Genomic DNA, 19,411 nt, shown 5'->3' with positions numbered 1-19,411 from the left:
AGTTTTGGGCAGAGGATGGAGATGGTGATGACTGGGCAAGCACGCAAACATTGGGAAATTCTGTCAGTGGCCATACAACAACAATGTTTGAGGCTCAGGTGTATGTAATCAGTGGTACAGTTGCACAGTGGTACTTTCGAGTTTCTGGCACCTCCTCAACTGCAACCATCAGACGTTCTGTCAGGAATGCATTTGGTCTCAGAATTACTACGGTTTGTTTCTCAGGCCAAATCTTTGCAGTGGTGCAAATGATTCGAGCAGTTGTTGAAAAGGCACGCACTAGTGGCAAAGTCACTAGTAGATCATCAGGTCATGGGGTTTTCGATTTTATACTTGGTTTCTGTCTCAATTGCATATTGTCAGCCATAGAGTTTGTGAATAAGTTCACAATCAACTTCGCAGCAATAACAGGGGAAAACTACTGCTCTTCTGTCATGATGGCATACGAGCTTCTGAGGAGAAATCTTCTTTCTGCTGTTGTGGTTGAAACAGTCTTCACACGCTTACTGTTTGGAATTTTCTTTATTGTTTCTCTTGTTTATGCCATGATGGTTTGGATAATACTAAAGGCTGCAACTTCACTTGGAAGGGACGCCTATTATGTGACAGCTTTTTGCGTGGATGGTGCTTTTCGTGATTCTCGGCTTATTTGTTCGTATTCTGGACAATGTGATAGACATAGTTTATATTTGCTATGCAATAGATAAAGACAGAGGATAAAAATGAATTTGCTGTTCAGGTTGATGTGTACAAGATCCGCCTCCCAAAGTTCATTGTTAAAAGTTGCAGCTCAATGTATGCGAAAGGTGATCCAGAAGAAGGCGCATTCTGATATCATGGATTTTGATGTTGTTAAGATAGCAACAAAGTCTTTTATTCCTGCATTATTTGGACATGGCACAGGGGACCTTTTTATTCAGCCTCACCATTTAGATTTCATATATAACTCATATGCTGGTGATAAAAACATCATCAAGTTCGAGGGATTCACACAAAATGACATCACTGAAGATGCCATTGATCATTCCCACTCTAGGAGGCAAATGAGATAAAAGCAGTGACAGCATCCTTGACAGAAATTGTAGTGGTACTGTAGCAGCATTTCTCACAGGCAACCGAGTTTCTGACTGTCCTTTGGATAGATTTGCTCGAGTTTCAATTTCAATTCAATAGATGAGGAAGAAAGAATGATCATGGAAGCAATCATTGCCTCTTTTCAAGATTTGGAAACTGGAGAAGTTTCTCAAAATGAAACCTCCCAACTTTCAGATACTATATCCTGTAAGAAAGCTTCACTTGACAAAGTCAAGGTACAAACCGAGACTTGTTATAAACTCATCTGCTGAAAGCAACACATCAATAAGCATATCTAAAGGAAGCCACCAACAGAGGTAGTTTCTTCATAATGACCAATAGCAACAGCTGCAACCAGTGGGTTTGTCTACGATGGCAGTATCCTTCAAATGGTGAACCGTGAACCCTAGCAAACAGAAACTATTCAATTTTGTGAGCAGTTTAGAGGAAGACTGTGTTTTTAAGTCACACAGCAGTTTCGTAGCGCGCTACGAGATTGCTGTAGATGACTGTTTTATGATAAAAAATGAAATTGATGCTGAGGTCAGCTACTTTTGAATGAAATGTTTTCAGAGCATAAAGGTGACTATTCAAAACTATCCTAGCTGTTCAGAAAATGACAGATGTGCCTTGCAAAGAGGTGAAATGTTTTGTTTCCAGCTAAAGTCTCGTTAAAGGCACTTTATGACCGAATTATTAGGGTCTTGGTTTTAGTCTTCAGTGATCCGGTTTGTACACCTGTTCAGCTCATAAGGCTTTCAGCTCATTTGAAAGGTGTGGTAATATGCGTTGTTTGGGAAGAATTAAAGAGCAGAGGACATGTTTTTAAAGTGATGAAGAGTGATGGGAGACAGAAGCCGTGAAAACAGAGCACCTCCCTTGGTTAATTAATGAAGCCATCTACGTGACTGGAATCCAAGGCCAGCTCATTTAGTGTGTTCTCCTTCAAGATACCTCAACCACAACAGAAGAAGGACAACTGTCAAGGATCCAAGAAGAATCAAGCATACGAGGAGAATGTAATTAGTGTTTTAGTTTGATTAGGATTGTGTGCAATTACAGTTCAGCACTTTGTAATTAATGCATTAGTTAAATAGCATGTAGGAATAGTTAATAGGGCCTTCGAGCTCCCTCTAGAAAGGGAGGAATGTATTCCTATAAATGGATGAAATTAGGATGTAATAGGGGTTGGACATTTTATACAAAAACAGAGTTATTTGGGCCAATGTAAGACTTGTTACAGTAATAGTAAAACAGTGGTTATTTCTTCTCAAGATTCTCAATGGATTATTTTGTTCAAATATGATGGTGGTGTTTTATCTTATATGTTCTTTTACAGCCTTGTTATAGCACAATCACTCAGAATTCATATCTTATGCTCTGACTTCCTGTGTGTTTGGCAAGCTGTGGTTTTTGTGAAATATGTTTGGACATCTAATGCAAAGAGCCTTGACTTCCATGAAATGACTGTGCTTTTGTTTATTAAATGTGTAAGACTCCATAGCCCAATGAAGACCAATTTGATATGTGTTCAACCAGCTGTTGTTTTCATGAATGAGTGAAGAGTTAGCCATCTTTTGTTCTAATTGATTTCTATTATAAATCTGTGAGAGAGCCCTCTCTGATTAGGAAGGCTAATTCCTAGTCTAAAGTTTGGTTGAAAGAGTTACATAAAATCTTACTTGGTTGCAGCCCTTAGTAGTGATTTTGTGATAACATTTTGGTGCGTCTGCCGGGAGTCTGAAGTCTATTCATTCCCGAAATCAATGGCTGAACTTCTGAAGGTAGCAGGAGCTCAGGCATCATTTTGAGGCTGCAAAACTACCTTGGCGACTCCACACATCAAAGAATAAATTAGAAGGTGACTCCACTGCTAGAAGATCAGTAGCTTGATGAAGTTTCAAGATGGATTCCACTGCAAGAAAGAATGCCAGGTATGCTCCTATGAATCGGTCTCATATCCCTGGTTTTCCAAATCCTATGCCAAAGGTTGATTGGTTAGATGATCTTCCAATATTCAAAGATGAAAAGAAGGATGATGCTGCTCTCCATTTGGTTAAGTTTCACATGCATGTACGCAGTCTTAAGGTTCATTTCCCTGAAGATTGTCTCATGAGGATGTTTATGGCCACTTTAGAAGGAGAAGCATGGTCTTGGTATAAAAGTTTGGAAAATGGTTCATTATCTTCTCTTGCTGATTTCCATGATGTGTTCTGTGAAATGTATAAAGAATATTATCCTTCTTTGTTGCTGCTCAAAGATTGCTGTAGGCATTCTTTAAATCTTATTCAGTACTTGGAGGATTGTTATGGTGATGATGAATTTATGGATGAAGAAATTTTAGAGGCTCTCCATAACAATGCATTTCAGCACCAAGGAGAAAGTATATCATCTCAGGAAACGCAGCATGAAGAGCAGCAGGAGTTTACTTGTGAAAATCATGTTTCATCCTTCGATATTGATGTAAAGATGCAGCAGATTGGTCCGGCTTCAGATCATCATGATTATGAAATCGATTGCACACAGCAAGAAGAAATATTGGAGGAAATTTTCTATGACCCACAGGCAGAGGAAAAGCTTGCTCAATTTTGTAATTCCTTGCAGCAGCTTACTTCAAATAATGATCATAGTAGTGAGGAAAATTACATTGTTTGTGAGCATCATTTGGATAGGCAGTTGGATAGCAAATCAAATAAATTTGGTGTGGCTGAAGATAAGTTGTCTAAAGATACAGAAAGTTTTGAGAATCAGCAAACTAACCATGTGTTTTTTGACCCTATAGCTGAATACATGGAAAAGATTAACTGTTCAGGCGACTCCCAGTTATATTTTCATGTTGAAGAACAGTTACACCTCATGCTGCCTCGGTTACTTCAGTATCTGATTTATTTTTGTTTCAAGCATAGCCAAAGAAATCAAATGTCAGATAAGATAAATGATTGGCTACATTGGAAATATCATGTTGCTTGAGCTACAAGTGGAGCTTGCAGCTGATAGGGTAGGTAGGTAGAGGTAAATGCAAATAAGCTCAAGGTTGACTGAGCATTTCTTTTTTCAGTAGATGTAGCTTTCTTTCTCCTACAGTCATGCTTGTCAAGCAAATTTCTGTTTGTCACAAATGGATAAGGCACTGGAGCTGCATGTTCTTAGTGTACCACAAGGGCACACTATCCCAAGTGGAGCCACTGTTATCACTGAAAATGCTGTTGCTAAAAAAATTTTAGCCTAGCTTAAAGACTGGGTGTTTTCGTAGCGCCTGAATTTGTTTTTAGCAGTTTAGCAGCGCTACCTGTTTAAGTGGTTTCGTAGCGTGCTACGGAATTGAGGATTTGTTCGAGTTTTCAGTAGAGGCCCAAATCCTAGCATGCCTATTGTACACTGGCTACAACTGCTGTGGATGAGGTTGATGTGCTTAAAAGGTCTAATGTCAGATCTTTCAGATAAGATTGAAGATATCAAGGCAATGATATCAGCTCCACCGTTGCCTGAGGTTCTTCAGGCTCTTTATAATGAAAAGGACGTTTCTCAGGATAAAAATGCTTCCTAATTGCTAGTCACTTGAAAGAAGGAAATGCATCTAAAGTTTTGGAACTCTTGAAATTCCTTGTTTCTATTTTATTACAAAATATGGTACCCAAGGTTGAATGTTTTTCCTATGTATTGTGCTCGGTGTTTCCAGTGAATCCCTTATAGTTTGTATAGTCACTGCTGCACCGAAAGGATAAAAGGGACCTGAACAGAACGCACTGGGAAATCTATTAGTACTATTTTGATATTAGCACTATTTGGAGTATCTGCTGCTGGTTGGCTATGGTTAATAGGTAAAGGCTGGTAAATCCTGTTGTCATTCAACTTCAAGTTCTTGAGTTGAAAGTATTAGTCTCGGCCTAAAAGATCAAGACATAATCAGTCAAACTTCATTCAAAAATATTCCTCAACCGAAAGAGTTCAAATAAGGTCGGGGTGAAATTAATGTTTAGATTATTAAAAATTTGCTCTATATTTGAACTGGGGATGGCTCTTTCTCATTCTCTTATATATATATGGGCGTTTATGGTTGTGTTACCTCATCTGCACCTATATATTTTTTCCTGAAGTGGGAAGATACAAATCTCTCAACAAATGCAATGTTAATGAAGGAGTTTTTCCCAAATGATATGTGTCAACACACGGGTCTATATGGGAGCACCGCTTTCATATTATGGCTGAGGACTATACAAATGGGCCGGTGGAGATTTCTTTCTGCTGTGGGTGAAACCGATTATGGACAAGTGACAACATACGTGTTAACTGTATGGCATCATGGCGTACCAAGACATCACTCTTGGAGAAGCTCTTGGAAGACAAAGAGTTTGTGTTACTTGATTGTATTCCTTTAAAGCGTTTTGCTGAACCTTATGAAGTTTTATCCCTCGTAGCTTTTCTTTGCCTACCTGTAATTCTTTATGACACATGGCCTCTACAACAGCGCGCTGGATTTTGGGATTATGTTTGTGGAATTGCTGGGTGTTATAGATCATTCTGTTCATGCGCAAATGGAGGAAGACAAATTTGAACCATCGACACAAGATATCTCAACTCTTTCTCTTTCGCCTCTGATTTGCGTTGTTGGGACTGTTTTGCCGGAATTTATCAAGCGGGGACAAAGGCATGATGGATATACAGAAAAGAAGAATGCGGCTTCTGCTGTTCTTGGCAGGCATCGTAATTCTTAGCATGACAACTGAAAATTGCAGGCAGCTCGTGGGAGAAGAAACTTCTTCAAAGAGTGGAAAGTTTTCATGGATTAATCTCTTTGACATAGGCTCTGGAATTTTTTTTGTCATGCAAGCGAAAGCGACAAGGCACAAGTAATGCTTTTCGGCTACAGGTCATTCAGGGAGATGTTCTCAAACGTGAACTGCCTTATTTCGATGCGAATGTAGGAAATATTCATTATCAAATATGACCAATTTTAGATGCGCTGTTACCATGTTCCAAAGTGAGTTTGCTATGAGACTTGTTGCAAATCCAGAAAACAATCTGTATTGTCAGCTTTGAATGAAATACTCAATTGCTAGCTCGTGTTTCGCAATTTTTTTGAAGTGAGCAAGACTAATTTCAGGCCTCCGCCTCGGTTGTATGTATTGAACCTAGTAATCCCCTGCCCCCAGTTAGTTTCAAGGAATGGAATGTTCAACCAGGGAATGAGCTCGAGTGTGTCTCAGTATTGCAAGGCTATACACAGGATGTCAAGATGGTCCAGTGGCACCCTAATCGTGACATTTTGGTCTCTGCTAGTTGTGATAATTCTATCAAAGTTTTGGGCAGAGGATGGAGATGGTGATGACTGGGCAAGCACGCAAACATTGGGAAATTCTGTCAGTGGCCATACAACAACAATGTTTGAGGCTCAGGTGTATGTAATCAGTGGTACAGTTGCACAATGGTACTTTCGAGTTTCTGGCACCTCCTCAACTGCAACCATCAGACGTTCTGTCAGGAATGCATTTGGTCTCAGAATTACTACGGTTTGTTTCTCAGGCCAAATCTTTGCAGTGGTGTAAATGATTCGAGCAGTTGTTGAAAAGGCACGCACTAGTGGCAAAGTCACTAGTAGATCATCAGGTCATGGGGTTTTCGATTTTATACTTGGTTTCTGTCTCAATTGCATATTGTCAGCCATAGAGTTTGTGAATAAGTTCACAATCAACTTCGCAGCAATAACAGGGGAAAACTACTGCTCTTCTGTCATGATGGCATACGAGCTTCTGAGGAGAAATCTTCTTTCTGCTGTTGTGGTTGAAACAGTCTTCACACGCTTACTGTTTGGAATTTTCTTTATTATTTCTCTTGTTTATGCCATGATGGTTTGGATAATACTAAAGGCTGCAACTTCACTTGGAAGGGACGCCTATTATGTGACAACTTTTTGCGTGGATGGTGCTTTTCGTGATTCTCGGCTTATTTGTTCGTATTCTGGACAATGTGATAGACATAGTTTATATTTGCTATGCAATAGATAAAGACAGAGGATAAAAATGAATTTGCTGTTCAGGTTGATGTGTACAAGATCCGCCTCCCAAAGTTCATTGTTAAAAGTTGCAGCTCAATGTATGCGAAAGGTGATCCAGAAGAAGGCGCATTCTGATATCATGGATTTTGATGTTGTTAAGATAGCAACAAAGTCTTTTATTACTGCATTATTTGGACATGGCACAGGGGACCTTTTTATTCAGCCTCACCATTTAGATTTCATATATAACTCATATGCTGGTGATAAAAACATCATCAAGTTCGAGGGATTCACACAAAATGACATCACTGAAGATGCCATTGATCATTCCCACTCTAGGAGGCAAATGAGATAAAAGCAGTGACAGCATCCTTGACAGAAATTGTAGTGGTACTGTAGCAGCATTTCTCACAGGCAACCGAGTTTCTGACTGTCCTTTGGATAGATTTGCTCGAGTTTCAATTTCAATTCAATAGATGAGGAAGAAAGAATGATCATGGAAGCAATCATTGCCTCTTTTCAAGATTTGGAAACTGGAGAAGTTTCTCAAAATGAAACCTCCCAACTTTCAGATATTATATCCTGTAAGAAAGCTTCACTTGACAAAGTCAAGGTACAAACCGAGACTTGTTATAAACTCATCTGCTGAAAGCAACACATCAATAAGCATATCTAAAGGAAGCCACCAACAGAGGTAGTTTCTTCATAATGACCAATAGCAACAGCTGCAACCAGTGGGTTTGTCTACGATGGCAGTATCCTTCAAATGGTGAACCGTGAACCCTAGCAAACAGAAACTATTCAATTTTGTGAGCAGTTTAGAGGAAGACTGTGTTTTTAAGTCACACAGCAGTTTTGTAGCGCGCTACGAGACTGCTGTAGATGACTGTTTTATGATAAAAAATGAAATTGATGCTGAGGTCAGCTACTTTTGAATGAAATGTTTTCAGAGCATAAAGGTGACTATTCAAAACTATCTTAGCTGTTCAGAAAATGACAGATGTGCCTTGCAAAGAGGTGAAATGTTTTGTTTCCAGCTAAGTCTCGTTAAAGGCACTTTATGACCGAATTATTAGGGTCTTGGTTTTAGTCTTCAGTGATCCGGTTTGTACACCTGTTCAGCTCATAAGGCTTTCAGCTCATTTGAAAGGTGTGGTAATATGCGTTGTTTGGGAAGAATTAAAGAGCAGAGGACATGTTTTTAAAGTGATGAAGAGTGATGGGAGACAGAAGCCGTGAAAACAGAGCACCTCCCTTGGTTAATTAATGAAGCCATCTACGTGACTGGAATCCAAGGCCAGCTCATTCAGTGTGTTCTCTTTCAAGATACCTCAACCACAACAGAAGGAGGACAGCTGTCAAGGATCCAAGAAGAATCAAGCATACGAGGAGAATGTAATTAGTGTTTTAGTTTGATTAGGATTGTGTGCAATTACAGTTCAGCACTTTGTAATTAATGCATTAGTTAAATAGCATGTAGGAGTAGTTAATAGGGCCTTCGAGCTCCCTCTAGAAAGGGAGGAATGTATTCCTATAAATGGATGAAATTAGGATGTAATAGGGGTTGGACATTTTATACAAAAACAGAGTTATTTGGGCCAATGTAAGACTTGTTACAGTAATAGTAAAACAGTGGTTATTTCTTCTCAAGATTCTCAATGGATTATTTTGTTCAAATATGATGGTGGTGTTTTATCTTATATGTTCTTTTACAGCCTTGTTATAGCACAATCACTCAGAATTCATATCTTATGCTCTGACTTCCTGTGTGTTTGGCAAGCTGTGGTTTTTGTGAAATATGTTTGGACATCTAATGCAAAGAGCCTTGACTTCCATGAAATGACTGTGCTTTTGTTTATTAAATGTGTAAGACTCCATAGCCCAATGAAGACCAATTTGATATGTGTTCAACCAGCTGTTGTTTTCATGAATGAGTGAAGAGTTAGCCATCTTTTGTTCTAATTGATTTCTATTATAAATCTGTGAGAGAGCCCTCTCTGATTAGGAAGGCTAATTCCTAGTCTAAAGTTTGGTTGAAAGAGTTACATAAAATCTTACTTGGTTGCAGCCCTTAGTAGTGATTTTGTGATAACAGGAAGCATCGTCAAGGACCCGGCGCGGGAATGGGTTGAGGACTTGCTGCTCGACTGGGATATGATCGATATCAAGCCTTCAGCTGGGAAGTACACATGGACTAACAAAAGAATCGGACCTGGCCACATCGCTGCAAGGTTAGATCGATTTCTCGTCCAAAGCTCTTTTCTTCTTTTTGGTCTAGAAACTAGAATTCATATACTCCCTTGCAGTGTTTCCGATCACCACCCCATTAAACTCGAGCTGTTGGCTCATCTGGACCAAGGTCCCATTCATTTCAAATTCAGCACTCAGTGGGTCAAGGAGCCGTCCTTCTTGCCTCTGATAAAAGAAATCTGGAAACTCCCTGTCAAAGGCTCTGCATTCTTTGTCTGGGAAGAGAAACTCAGGAGAGTTAAAACTGCTCTAAAGTCCTATGTAAAATCTTTACCAAACCCTGCTGTGGAAAGGAAAATGCTCTAGGAGCGCCTTGATTCGCATCACTTGGCATCGGAAAACGCTGAGATCACTAAAGAACTGATCGACAGCGAGGCTAATCTTCAACGCATGTTTTTTAAGGCCAACTTGGCAGAGGAAGAGTTTTGGAGACAAAAATCCCGTAGTCTCTGGCTCAAGGCGGGAGATAGAAACTCTTCTTTCTTCCATAAGCAAGCTCAGGCCCGAAAATGCTTCAACTCTATCTCAGAAATCAAAGTGGAGACCACCATACATAGAGAGATCAGAAGCATAAAAAACATTGCCTTCACCCATTTCAAAAGTCTCTACAGTGAAGAAGAAGCTGTCGACCTCCCTCCTTCCATCGTGAATGAGGTGTCCTCCCTGATAACCGAAAGAAATAATCAGTTCCTGGATGCTGAGATCACTAATAATGAAATTAAGGCCTCTCTCTTCGCTATGGAACCGGACAAGGCCCCGGGCCCTGACGGTTTCACTGCTAGCTTCATCCAAACCTGTTGGCAGATAGTGGAGAAAGATCTTTGCAGAATGATAAGGAAATCCAAAGAGTGCCAGAAAATTGGGGGAAGCACCAATTCGGCCTTCCTGGCCCTCATTCCCAAGGAGAAAGGAGCCAACTCATTCAGCTGGTTCCGCCCTATATCTCTATGCAATATAGGTTACAAGCTGATCACGAAAGTTATTGCCCACAGATTAAAAACCATTCTGCCGAATATCATACCTGCGAATCAGGGAGGATTTATCAAGGGAAGACAGATTGTGGACAACTTTGTCCTGGTCCAAGAGGTGATCCACTCCAGCATGGTCCGTAAAGAGAAAGGCATGGCTGTCAAGCTAGATCTAGAAAGTGCCTTTGACAGAGTGAGACACAGCTTTCTTTTCGAGGTCCTGCACAAATTCGGGTTTGGTTCCAAATTCGTCAATTGGGTTAAGGCCTGTATCAGTGAGCCCTGGATAGCCCCTCTGGTGAATGGGAGGGCCTCAGATTTATTCAAAGCCTCCCATGGTTTGAGGCAAGGGTGCCCATTATCCCCCCTTCTCTTTGTCCTTCAAGCTTCCGTCCTCAGCTTTCTTCTAAACAAAAAGCAACAGGATCAAGAACTAATGGGACTGAACATTGCGAGAGGTGTTAACAACATAAATCACGCGTTATTCGCGGACGACTCCCTCTTGCTGGGCGCTGCTTCTGTGTCCTCAGCTAAAAGTTTCAAAGAAGTGGTCGAAGATTACTGCGAAGAATCAGGAAGTAAGCTGAACAAAGGCAAATGCCATATCTATTGCTGGAATATCCCTGCGTCCACATTGCAGGCCATTTCCAGTTGCTTTGGTTTTGTGGCTTCCTCGTCTTGGTCCTCCTTCAAGTATCTAGGTCTCCCTATCTTTTTACATCGTGCTGTCAACAGAGATTGGCTGCCCCTGCTTGAAAAGTTCGAATCTAAGATACATTCCTGGGGCTTTAACTAGCTTAATCTGGCAGGTAAGTCAGTTCTAATAAAAGTTGTCCTCAACAACCTCCCCATATATCAATTTGCAGTGATGCTAGCCCTTGCTGGTATTATGAAGAAAATGGAGGACCATATCATAAAATTATTTTGGAAAGGTGGGAAAGCCAATGAAAAGAAAATCCCTCTATTAAGCTGGGTTAAAATCTCCATGCCCAGATCGGAAGGCGGACTGAAATTTAAGAACATTAGAATGCAAAACTTGGTGTTGGGCACAAAATTGATCTGGAGGATTATAGCCCAAAAGCCGGGGTGGGCTCAGATCGCCTTGTGGAAAAAGTACTTTCGTGGGCAGAGGAAAAGGTGTCTTGATCAACCAAGAGCAAACACTGGCTCGCCTATCCAAAAGCTTTGTGCAAAATCCTTCTCCCTAATCAATGATCACGCTCACTGGATCCCTGGCAATGGCAAGCAAATCAGAATTTGGGAGGATCGTATTATGGGCTGCGACCCTCTAGCTGATGATAGATCCCTGTGTGCACTGAAAGATTGGATGCATAATTCGGGGTTCAATACTCTGTGGGATATATCTAAATGGGAAAATGGATACTGGCTCAGCTGGATAAATTTTGAGACTCCTCAGTCCCTAACCAAAGATCTGCCTATTTTCTTAGACTTCCTCAATGGTAAGGTCCCTACATGCAGCAGAAAGCAAGACACCCGTGGTTGGGGATCGTCGACTGGGTGCTATTCGGTGTCCCAGGGATACATGCAGCTGCGATCGCATCCTCATGTTCCCTCAGACCCGAATCCATGGAAAGGAGTCTGGCAACAAAGCTCGCTTCCAAAAATTGATTATTTTTGTTGGCTTCTCTGCCACCAGCGCATTTTGACGGACGATAGACTCCTCAAAAGAGGCTACCATGGCCCCTCTCGCTGTTCCTTGTGTGGTGAACAGTCAGAATCCGCTGCGCATTTGATGCTGCACTGCAATTTCGTGGCCAAACTCTGCAACGCGGCCTTAGGCTCTTGGCAAGCAGGCATCACTCTCCCAAACAACATTCCAGAGCTGTTCTCGAACTGGAGGACATCGTACCCTAGAGGCTCTCCCCAAAATGGTCATCTCAAAACCACCTGGTGTATCCTCCCCAAATTAATCTGTTGGTTCACCTGGTTAGAAAGAAACCAGAGGATCTTCAGGGATAGGAAGAGAGACCACAATACTGTCTGGATTAAAATTAAAACTCAGCTCAAGGAATGCGTTGGGGAGCAGTTGGATGGGGCAGGTCTGAGCGACCTCGATACAGTTTGGAGTGACTCCCTGGACCTCCGTTTCAACGAAATTGCCAGGCCCTCTGTTCTCCCTAAAGACTTGCAGATCCGTCTTAATGCCTCTGATTTCTTGGTTTTTTGTTCAAAGAAGGCTCATGCTACCCTCTTCTTTGATGGGGCTGCCAAAGGCAACCCGGGCAGATTCGGTGCAGGTGGAGTTGTCAAGAGAGCAGATGGCAAAATTGCTCTCAGATTTGCCTGGGGAGTGGGCTTAAACACTAGCATGCAAGTTGAAGCTCTGGCCCTCTACCAAGGATTGAAGCAACTTATATCCCTCGGAATCAGTGATGCAATAGTGATGGGAGACTTGCAGACTATTATAAAAATTTTCATAGACAGCTCTACCCCATCAGATCTAAGATTGTCCAGGTTGATCACCAGAGCAAGAATCCTATCAAACTCCTTTCAGAGTTTGAAATTCTACCATGTCAAGAGAGAAAATAACAAAGAGGCTGACGTTGAAGCTAACAAAGTAGCCCTTCTCCCCCTCGGAATCATCCTCAGAGACGGAGAAGAAAGCCGGGACCCCATCCCTTAAACTCCTGGAGATTATGTTTTACTGTCTCTTGCTGAAGCAGTTTTTTTGCATCTTTAATTTGGGGAAAATAGAGGCGGTTGCCCGGAAACCATATTGTAAAGATTTCTGGTGTAGCATAGGAAAAGAGACCTCGGACCTGAACAAAGAGCTCTCTGAATATTGCTCTGCATATTGTAATCAGATTTATGGCATTTCGACCAGAAAGTAATACATCTCTCTAACCGTTTCTGTTAAAAAAAAACAATATTGTTTTGCATATTAATTTAGTTCGTTGCAATTATTTTGATCTTCATGGTCGCTAATGTGTTGGCCTGTATACAATAATTTCACAGGTCTTTTAACAAAAAGGTATGAATTTAAATGTCGTGGACCTTCTCCGAAGGCTAGGTGGCCTGGCCACCTATGAAAGCCAAGGTATGATTACTCTAGCGTATTCCTTCCAAAATATCACCCTTACAAAAGAGAAACATCCACTTTCAATGGTAAACCAAAGAGAACCCAAAGACTTGCAATATTGACACCACCTGAATGGTTTAAAGCATATGAGAGAGAGAAGGAGAAGGAGTTTGCAAAAATGTTCGATTCAAATGGGGAGCCTATGTTCGATGATCCTGAATTCTTCAACAACTATGTTGAGAAATTTTTCATTGGGATGAAAAAGAAATCTGTATTTTATGAGCTTCCATATTGGGGGCATCTTAAGATTGCTCACTTACTGGATCCCATGCATATATTTAAAAATGATTCATCTTTTTTATGGAGGCACATATCATCGAAAGAAAGTGACACATTGGTTGTAAAGAAAGATCTTATTTTTTCAAAAACTAAAAAGAAACATTTGCCAAGACAAGAAACTATAGGAGAGGTTGGTCCCTCTTGATCTTTCAAAGAAGGTGATGTCCCATGGATTTTAAAGAAAGATTATATTTCTTTGGCAAAAGAAGTTATAATGAGTGTGAGGGTGCCTTCTTTATATGGATCATATGGCACTACTTCACTGTGGAAGATTGTTTGTCTAGGTTGAAATCACATGACCATTTGAACCTTCTAAGAGTACATATGTCAAATATATATATATATAGATATATTTATTTATTTATTTATTTATTTTTATATATATTTTTTTTAATTTTAATTTTAATTTTAATTTTTTTTCTTTTTCTTTCTTATTTATTTATTTATTTATTTTTTTATTTTTTTTTTTTATTTTTTTTTTTTATTTTTATTTTTTATTTTTTTTTTCAGTGTCATTATCCTCTGCCTGTGTGAACCATGACTTCCCCCAATACCTATGACATTCCATATCTAAATTATCTATATTTGTACATCGGATCACATCAAAGTAGATTCATATGGCTACCATTCCACGGTGGTGTCAAGAGATAGTTGAGATTGTTTGTATGTTTGAGAAGAAATTTCCAACGAATTTCATGGACTTGCAAGTTCATCTTCTAATTCACAAAGTATATGAGGTTGAATTAGTTGGGGTGGTTTCTTGTCGTTGGATGTTCTTCCTAGAGAGGTACATGAAGAAATTGAAATGTTTTGTTCAACAAAGGGCAAAACCCGAGGGGTATATATCGTATGAGTTTTTCTATTATGTAGTGAGTACATCAAGCAAATCGACAACACACCAGGTGTTGTGATTTGGGACGACTAAAGGGATGAGGACAAACGAGAAGGGGAGCCTCTTGATAAAGAGTAAGTGCAAGCTTATCATTTGTCAAATTACTACATAGTAAGTATTCACACTAAACTTCATATTAATGCATATTTTGATCTCATATATATATATATATATATATTGGTTTGATTTCATCAGCGAATTTAGAAATTGGAGACATCGACAAATTCATTCTTTACCATATGGAAGCGACATAACCGTGGGTCGCATTGTACGAATAGAAGAGGAAGAAATGGCACAATGACAGGAAAGAATTCAAATGGTTGAATGTAGAAGTGTTCCTTGTCCTAATCATTTAAAATAATGTATGCCAATGACATGCCCTAATAGTTGGGTTGTTGATCAAGTTAGAGAGAAATACAGTGCATCTCGTCGTTACCCGCATGTTGAAGAGGATGTGGTAAACATAGGGATTGGGTACAACAATTCGATAATTATAATCTCTTTCTATACAATTTAAATTCATACTACACCTTTGAATTATAACATACATGGCACTATGATTTTTTCACCTGTTTATAGGTGCATTTGTTCCTATCTCTGTGGGTATATGACATCATTTTCACACGAAGGATGTCAATGATGGATGCATGACACAACACTGTGGAGTGGAAGTCGAGTTCGACTAATCTAATCTTGCTAGCAACTGTGATCAAAACATAATGTAGGGGACATTAGGTTACGTTGGAAAGATATAAGAGATCATTCAAGTGGACTTTTCTTCGTTCCAATGTGTTATTTTTAGGTGCAAGAGACAGGACACCTTTGATCAGAATAATGTAAAGGAAGATCGTGATAATGAGCTGATATCTATCAACTCTAGAAAGATGTGGCATGAAGTTAGGGAGCCTTATGTTTTCCCAAAACACTGCAACTATGTGTTTTTTTACCCAGATGTGTTGGATAGAGATTGGTGGTTTGTATTAAGACATGACCCTAGATCAAAACATATTTTTCAGAACAACAGTGTTACCATGCCAAGTGAGGAAGATAATCAGGGTGATGACAATGGAGAGTGATATGTACTTGTGTTATTTCTTTATTTATCTAATTATATTATTTTTCTATTCATCTTATTGACATTTTCTAATTTAATTGGTAAGATTCACAAATGTTTTTACACGTTTTTTTGTAGTGGAAAATTTTTTACACTTAAAACTAAGTATTTCCAACGGTAGCGTTTAAGAAAAGTATAAACTTTTCACAGTTTAGTTTCTGAAATCCATGGCACCATGGCACTTTGTAACAGAGACCTCTGAGATCAGGGTAAGACACTTGGAGTGTGTATTGTAGGACAATAATTAGGTGTTCTCCCTCTCTCTGACCTCCCATGGCCAAACCATATTATATGGGTCTACAATTTGCTCCTGCTCCCTCTGCAGACATCTCTGCTACATGATTGACACATGAAATACATCAGGCTCATACATAACACACACATTTTTTTTTTTTGACAAAATCGGTTACTGTTGTATTATAAAAACTTTAGGGACTGAGTCCTAGTACATAGATGTGATTAAACAGGGCATTGAGGATCCAAAATGGGTTCGCAGACCCTTGATCCTCGTTGCTACACAAACGATAACTGAAATAAAAGAGGTAACGGCTATATTGCCGGATAAAAGAACCTGCAAGCCAACAAAATTTACATTTCATAGTTCCTAGGGGAGTTTCTGATTGACTGAATCATCCGGAGTAGAATCCTTCCTTGCGCTGACTCTGGATGAAGCTTCTGCTTGCATGCTTTGTGTGAGAGTCCTGATATGCGCGATAGCTTCCTCAAGATGGGTGCATCTATCCTTCAAGGCTTCGGTCTCTTCTTTTTTCTTTTCGAGCTTCTTCCGTTTTGATCTGCTGTCCGCCTGGTAATCGTCTTTGAATTCATTGAAACGTTTGATGAATCTGCCAATCATGAAAGTGTGCGCTTTGCAGAGGGAACATTCGCTGTTCGTGATGACATTTTCAAGAGGATTGTTGACAGGCTCCTGAGCTCCCTGCTAATCTTGCTGGTCCGCCAATTCGCCAAGCTTGGGAGGAGGTCCGGAGAACTGAAGGTGCAGAGGGGGGCGATCTCCTGGGGAGGGGACGACGAACAGTGGGGGGGGTGCATGTACAGGGAGGGGACCAGATGGGGAGGGAAGGAACTTGAGTTCGAGGAAGCAGAATGAAGAGAGGGGGAGCGCTGCGACAGCCAAATCAACCAACAGTTAGCAGGAAAATTTAAACTGAAATTAAGAATGACTGTGATTACCACTGTCGAAGAGCCTGTTCCGGGCTCCGGATGACTGCGGCCTGAATCGAACGAGAGCCTGTGCTGAGGGTGCATCACAAGATCAAGGCCGCGCGAGGTGATATAATCAATCGCAGGGGGGAGGATTATATGAAGAAGGGATGGAGCTGCGCAGTCGAGGAGATTTGGCAGAGGGTCAGGGGATTCGGAGGTAAACGAATTTCGAGAAGAAGTGCGCTTGAGGTGACTCAGATTCTGAGAGGAGGAAATGAGATGGGATTTGTTAGGGGATTGCTTTATCATAGAGAATATCATTTTCTCTGACTTGGCCTGCCGGTCTGCTGGTTGCCTTGCTGGCTTGTTCATCTGCCTCTTGGTTGCCGCTCCTTAGGACATGTTTGAAGGTAGCCCCGTTTATTTCTCGAATGTTGTCATTGATCCTGGATTTTATATGGTTCAGAGCAGTTTGCTTGAAATCCCTCCCCGAGACCATAGCCGCTATAACAATAGCAGAGTCACCCAGAATGAGCGGATTTTGAAGGCCAAGCTTCTTCATTATGGAGGTTCCCAGGAGCAGGCTATATGCCTCAGCCCTGTTGTTGGACATTGTGCCCAATCCCCACTCATAGGTTACAATTGTTTCCCCTTGATGGTCTTTGATGAATCCTCCTGCTCCTGCCTGCCCCGGGTTGTTCTTTGAAGCCCCGTCGAACTGAAGTGAGGGCCTCCTTTGATTTTGGATCCAGTCTCTTATTTCCTCTTTAGTTCCTCTTAGCTTCCAGTCAGTTTTTCTCTTACCTGTGCTTGCTGTTTTGTGATTCCTTGAGGCATGGCTGAATTTGCTGATCCATTCCGTTTCTCTTGGATCCCCAGGCTCTTGATCTGATTGGGCTATTCCATTCTCACCGATGGTCTCGGAGATGAGGGCAATTGTTTTTGCAAGGGTGCTGGAGATGCTGGGCTTCTTGTTGCTAAAAATGCTTTTGTTTCGGGTGTTCCAGATTTGCCAACAGAGGGTTGGAGGAATGCTATTCCAGATTCTTTTGGCAAGGTTCTTGTTTTTCTTGGGGTAGGGATAGCTATTCCCCCAATTCTTTTGAAGGAGGGTGATCTGGTTGGGAAGATCCCCAATCCTTAACGGACTGATAATGAGCTTCCAGCAAGTTCTTGCAAAAGGGCACTCAAGGAAGAGATGATTGCTGCTTTCTTCCGCTTCTCTACACAGGCTGCATATTGAAGGGCCGAGGATTCCTCTCTTCCTTAGGTTTTCCGCTGTAAGGATTTTGCTTTTTAAGAGGGTCCAATTAAAAAATTTAATCTTTGGGAGGCATTCCGGAGTCCAGGCCGCTTTATGAAGAGGCCAATTGTTGGTGGCAGTTGCATTTTGGAGGATTTTGTATCCTTCTTTGACCGTGTAGTTGCCACCGTTGGGGTCCCAGACATACTTGTCTTCATACAGGCTGTTAAGGGGGGCTGACCCTGAAAGAGAAAGCTTGAGGTCGTCCCACATATCCCTTAAATTGTTTGGAAGGGGGAGGAGTTTCCATCCCTGCCATCTGTTCTCGTCCCAAGAGGAGATGTCATATAGGGTCTTGAGATTTTTCCCTTCCATCCACAATTGCAGGGGATTAAGATTTGGGAGAGTTTCCCTTGCTTCTGACCCCATTATACGATCAGTCCAAATGTTGATGTCTCTGCCGCTGCCCGGAGCTCTTGAGATACAGTCTTTGAAATGAGGGAGAGTTTTTTTTATGAGTTTCCAGATTGGAGTACACTGCCTATCAACGATGGGTTCCGATATGATGTTGGAGTTGGGCCCATTCAGATATTTTCTTTTAATTACTTCTGTCCACCAGGCTCCTTTTCCGTTGAGAATTCTCCATATCAACTTGAACCCCATGGCCATGTTGGCTAATCTTGGGATTCTTATGCCAATCCCTCCTTTTTCGAAAGGCAAGATGACCTGATCCCACTTTACAAGACTGAACTTTTTGGTGTCCTGCCTTCCTCCCTGCCATAAAAAACTCCTAATGATTAATTCCATATGCTTATGAGTGCTGGCCGGAGCAAGAGTGGTTGCGAACTGGAATATTGGGAGGGCTGAGAGGATGGCTTTAATGAGAATTGTTCTTCCAGCCAGATTGAGCCAGGAGACACCCCAACTCTGAAGTTTCCCTCTCAGTTTCTCTATAAGTTTAACCCAGATTTCTATTTTGACCGACTCCTTAGCCAATGGTAATCCCAGATACATGAAATGGCTCCAGTTCCTTTGGGCGGGGATGTCCAAGATTGTGGAGATTCTCTGAATGATCTGCCTGGGGACGTTCCAGGTGTATATCATGCACTTGTTATTATTGAGCCTGCCTCCAGAAGCTTGAAGAAAGAGTTCTAACATTTTCTTGAACCTTCTTGCCATGAGACTAGAGGCTCCTCCAATTAGGAGGGTGTCATCAACAAAAAGGGAGTGGTTTATCCCCTTGGTTCCACGCACTATGCTGATGCCTGTAATTTCTTTTTGCCTGCGGAGATTTTCCAGATGTATGCTTAGCGTTTCTGCCATGATGAT

General features: G+C 41.0%; 1 protein-coding gene across 1 annotated transcript; it reads left to right on the top strand.

The window, feature by feature from the left end:
* The first annotated feature begins 6,302 nt into the window (after positions 1 to 6,302).
* On the top strand, positions 6,303 to 12,931 carry LOC149257252 (uncharacterized). Its single transcript, XM_089367011.1, has 8 exons — positions 6,303 to 6,567; positions 6,736 to 6,923; positions 7,076 to 7,178; positions 9,165 to 9,300; positions 9,376 to 9,580; positions 9,626 to 10,865; positions 11,023 to 11,096; positions 11,183 to 12,931. Exons 1-8 carry the CDS (start codon positions 6,303 to 6,305, stop codon positions 12,929 to 12,931), a joined length of 3,960 nt encoding a protein of 1,319 aa, XP_089223137.1.
* The last annotated feature ends 6,480 nt before the right edge of the window (positions 12,932 to 19,411 follow it).

The sequence above is a fragment of the Pinus tabuliformis genome, chromosome 6 (genome assembly GCF_031772625.1).
Source record: "Pinus tabuliformis cultivar Carrire ecotype Pingquan chromosome 6, CPIR1, whole genome shotgun sequence".
In the NCBI taxonomy this organism is placed as follows: domain Eukaryota; kingdom Viridiplantae; phylum Streptophyta; class Pinopsida; order Pinales; family Pinaceae; genus Pinus; species Pinus tabuliformis.
The sequence above is the reverse complement of the archived record's forward strand: the minus strand, read 5'-3'. Positions and strand labels throughout refer to the sequence as shown.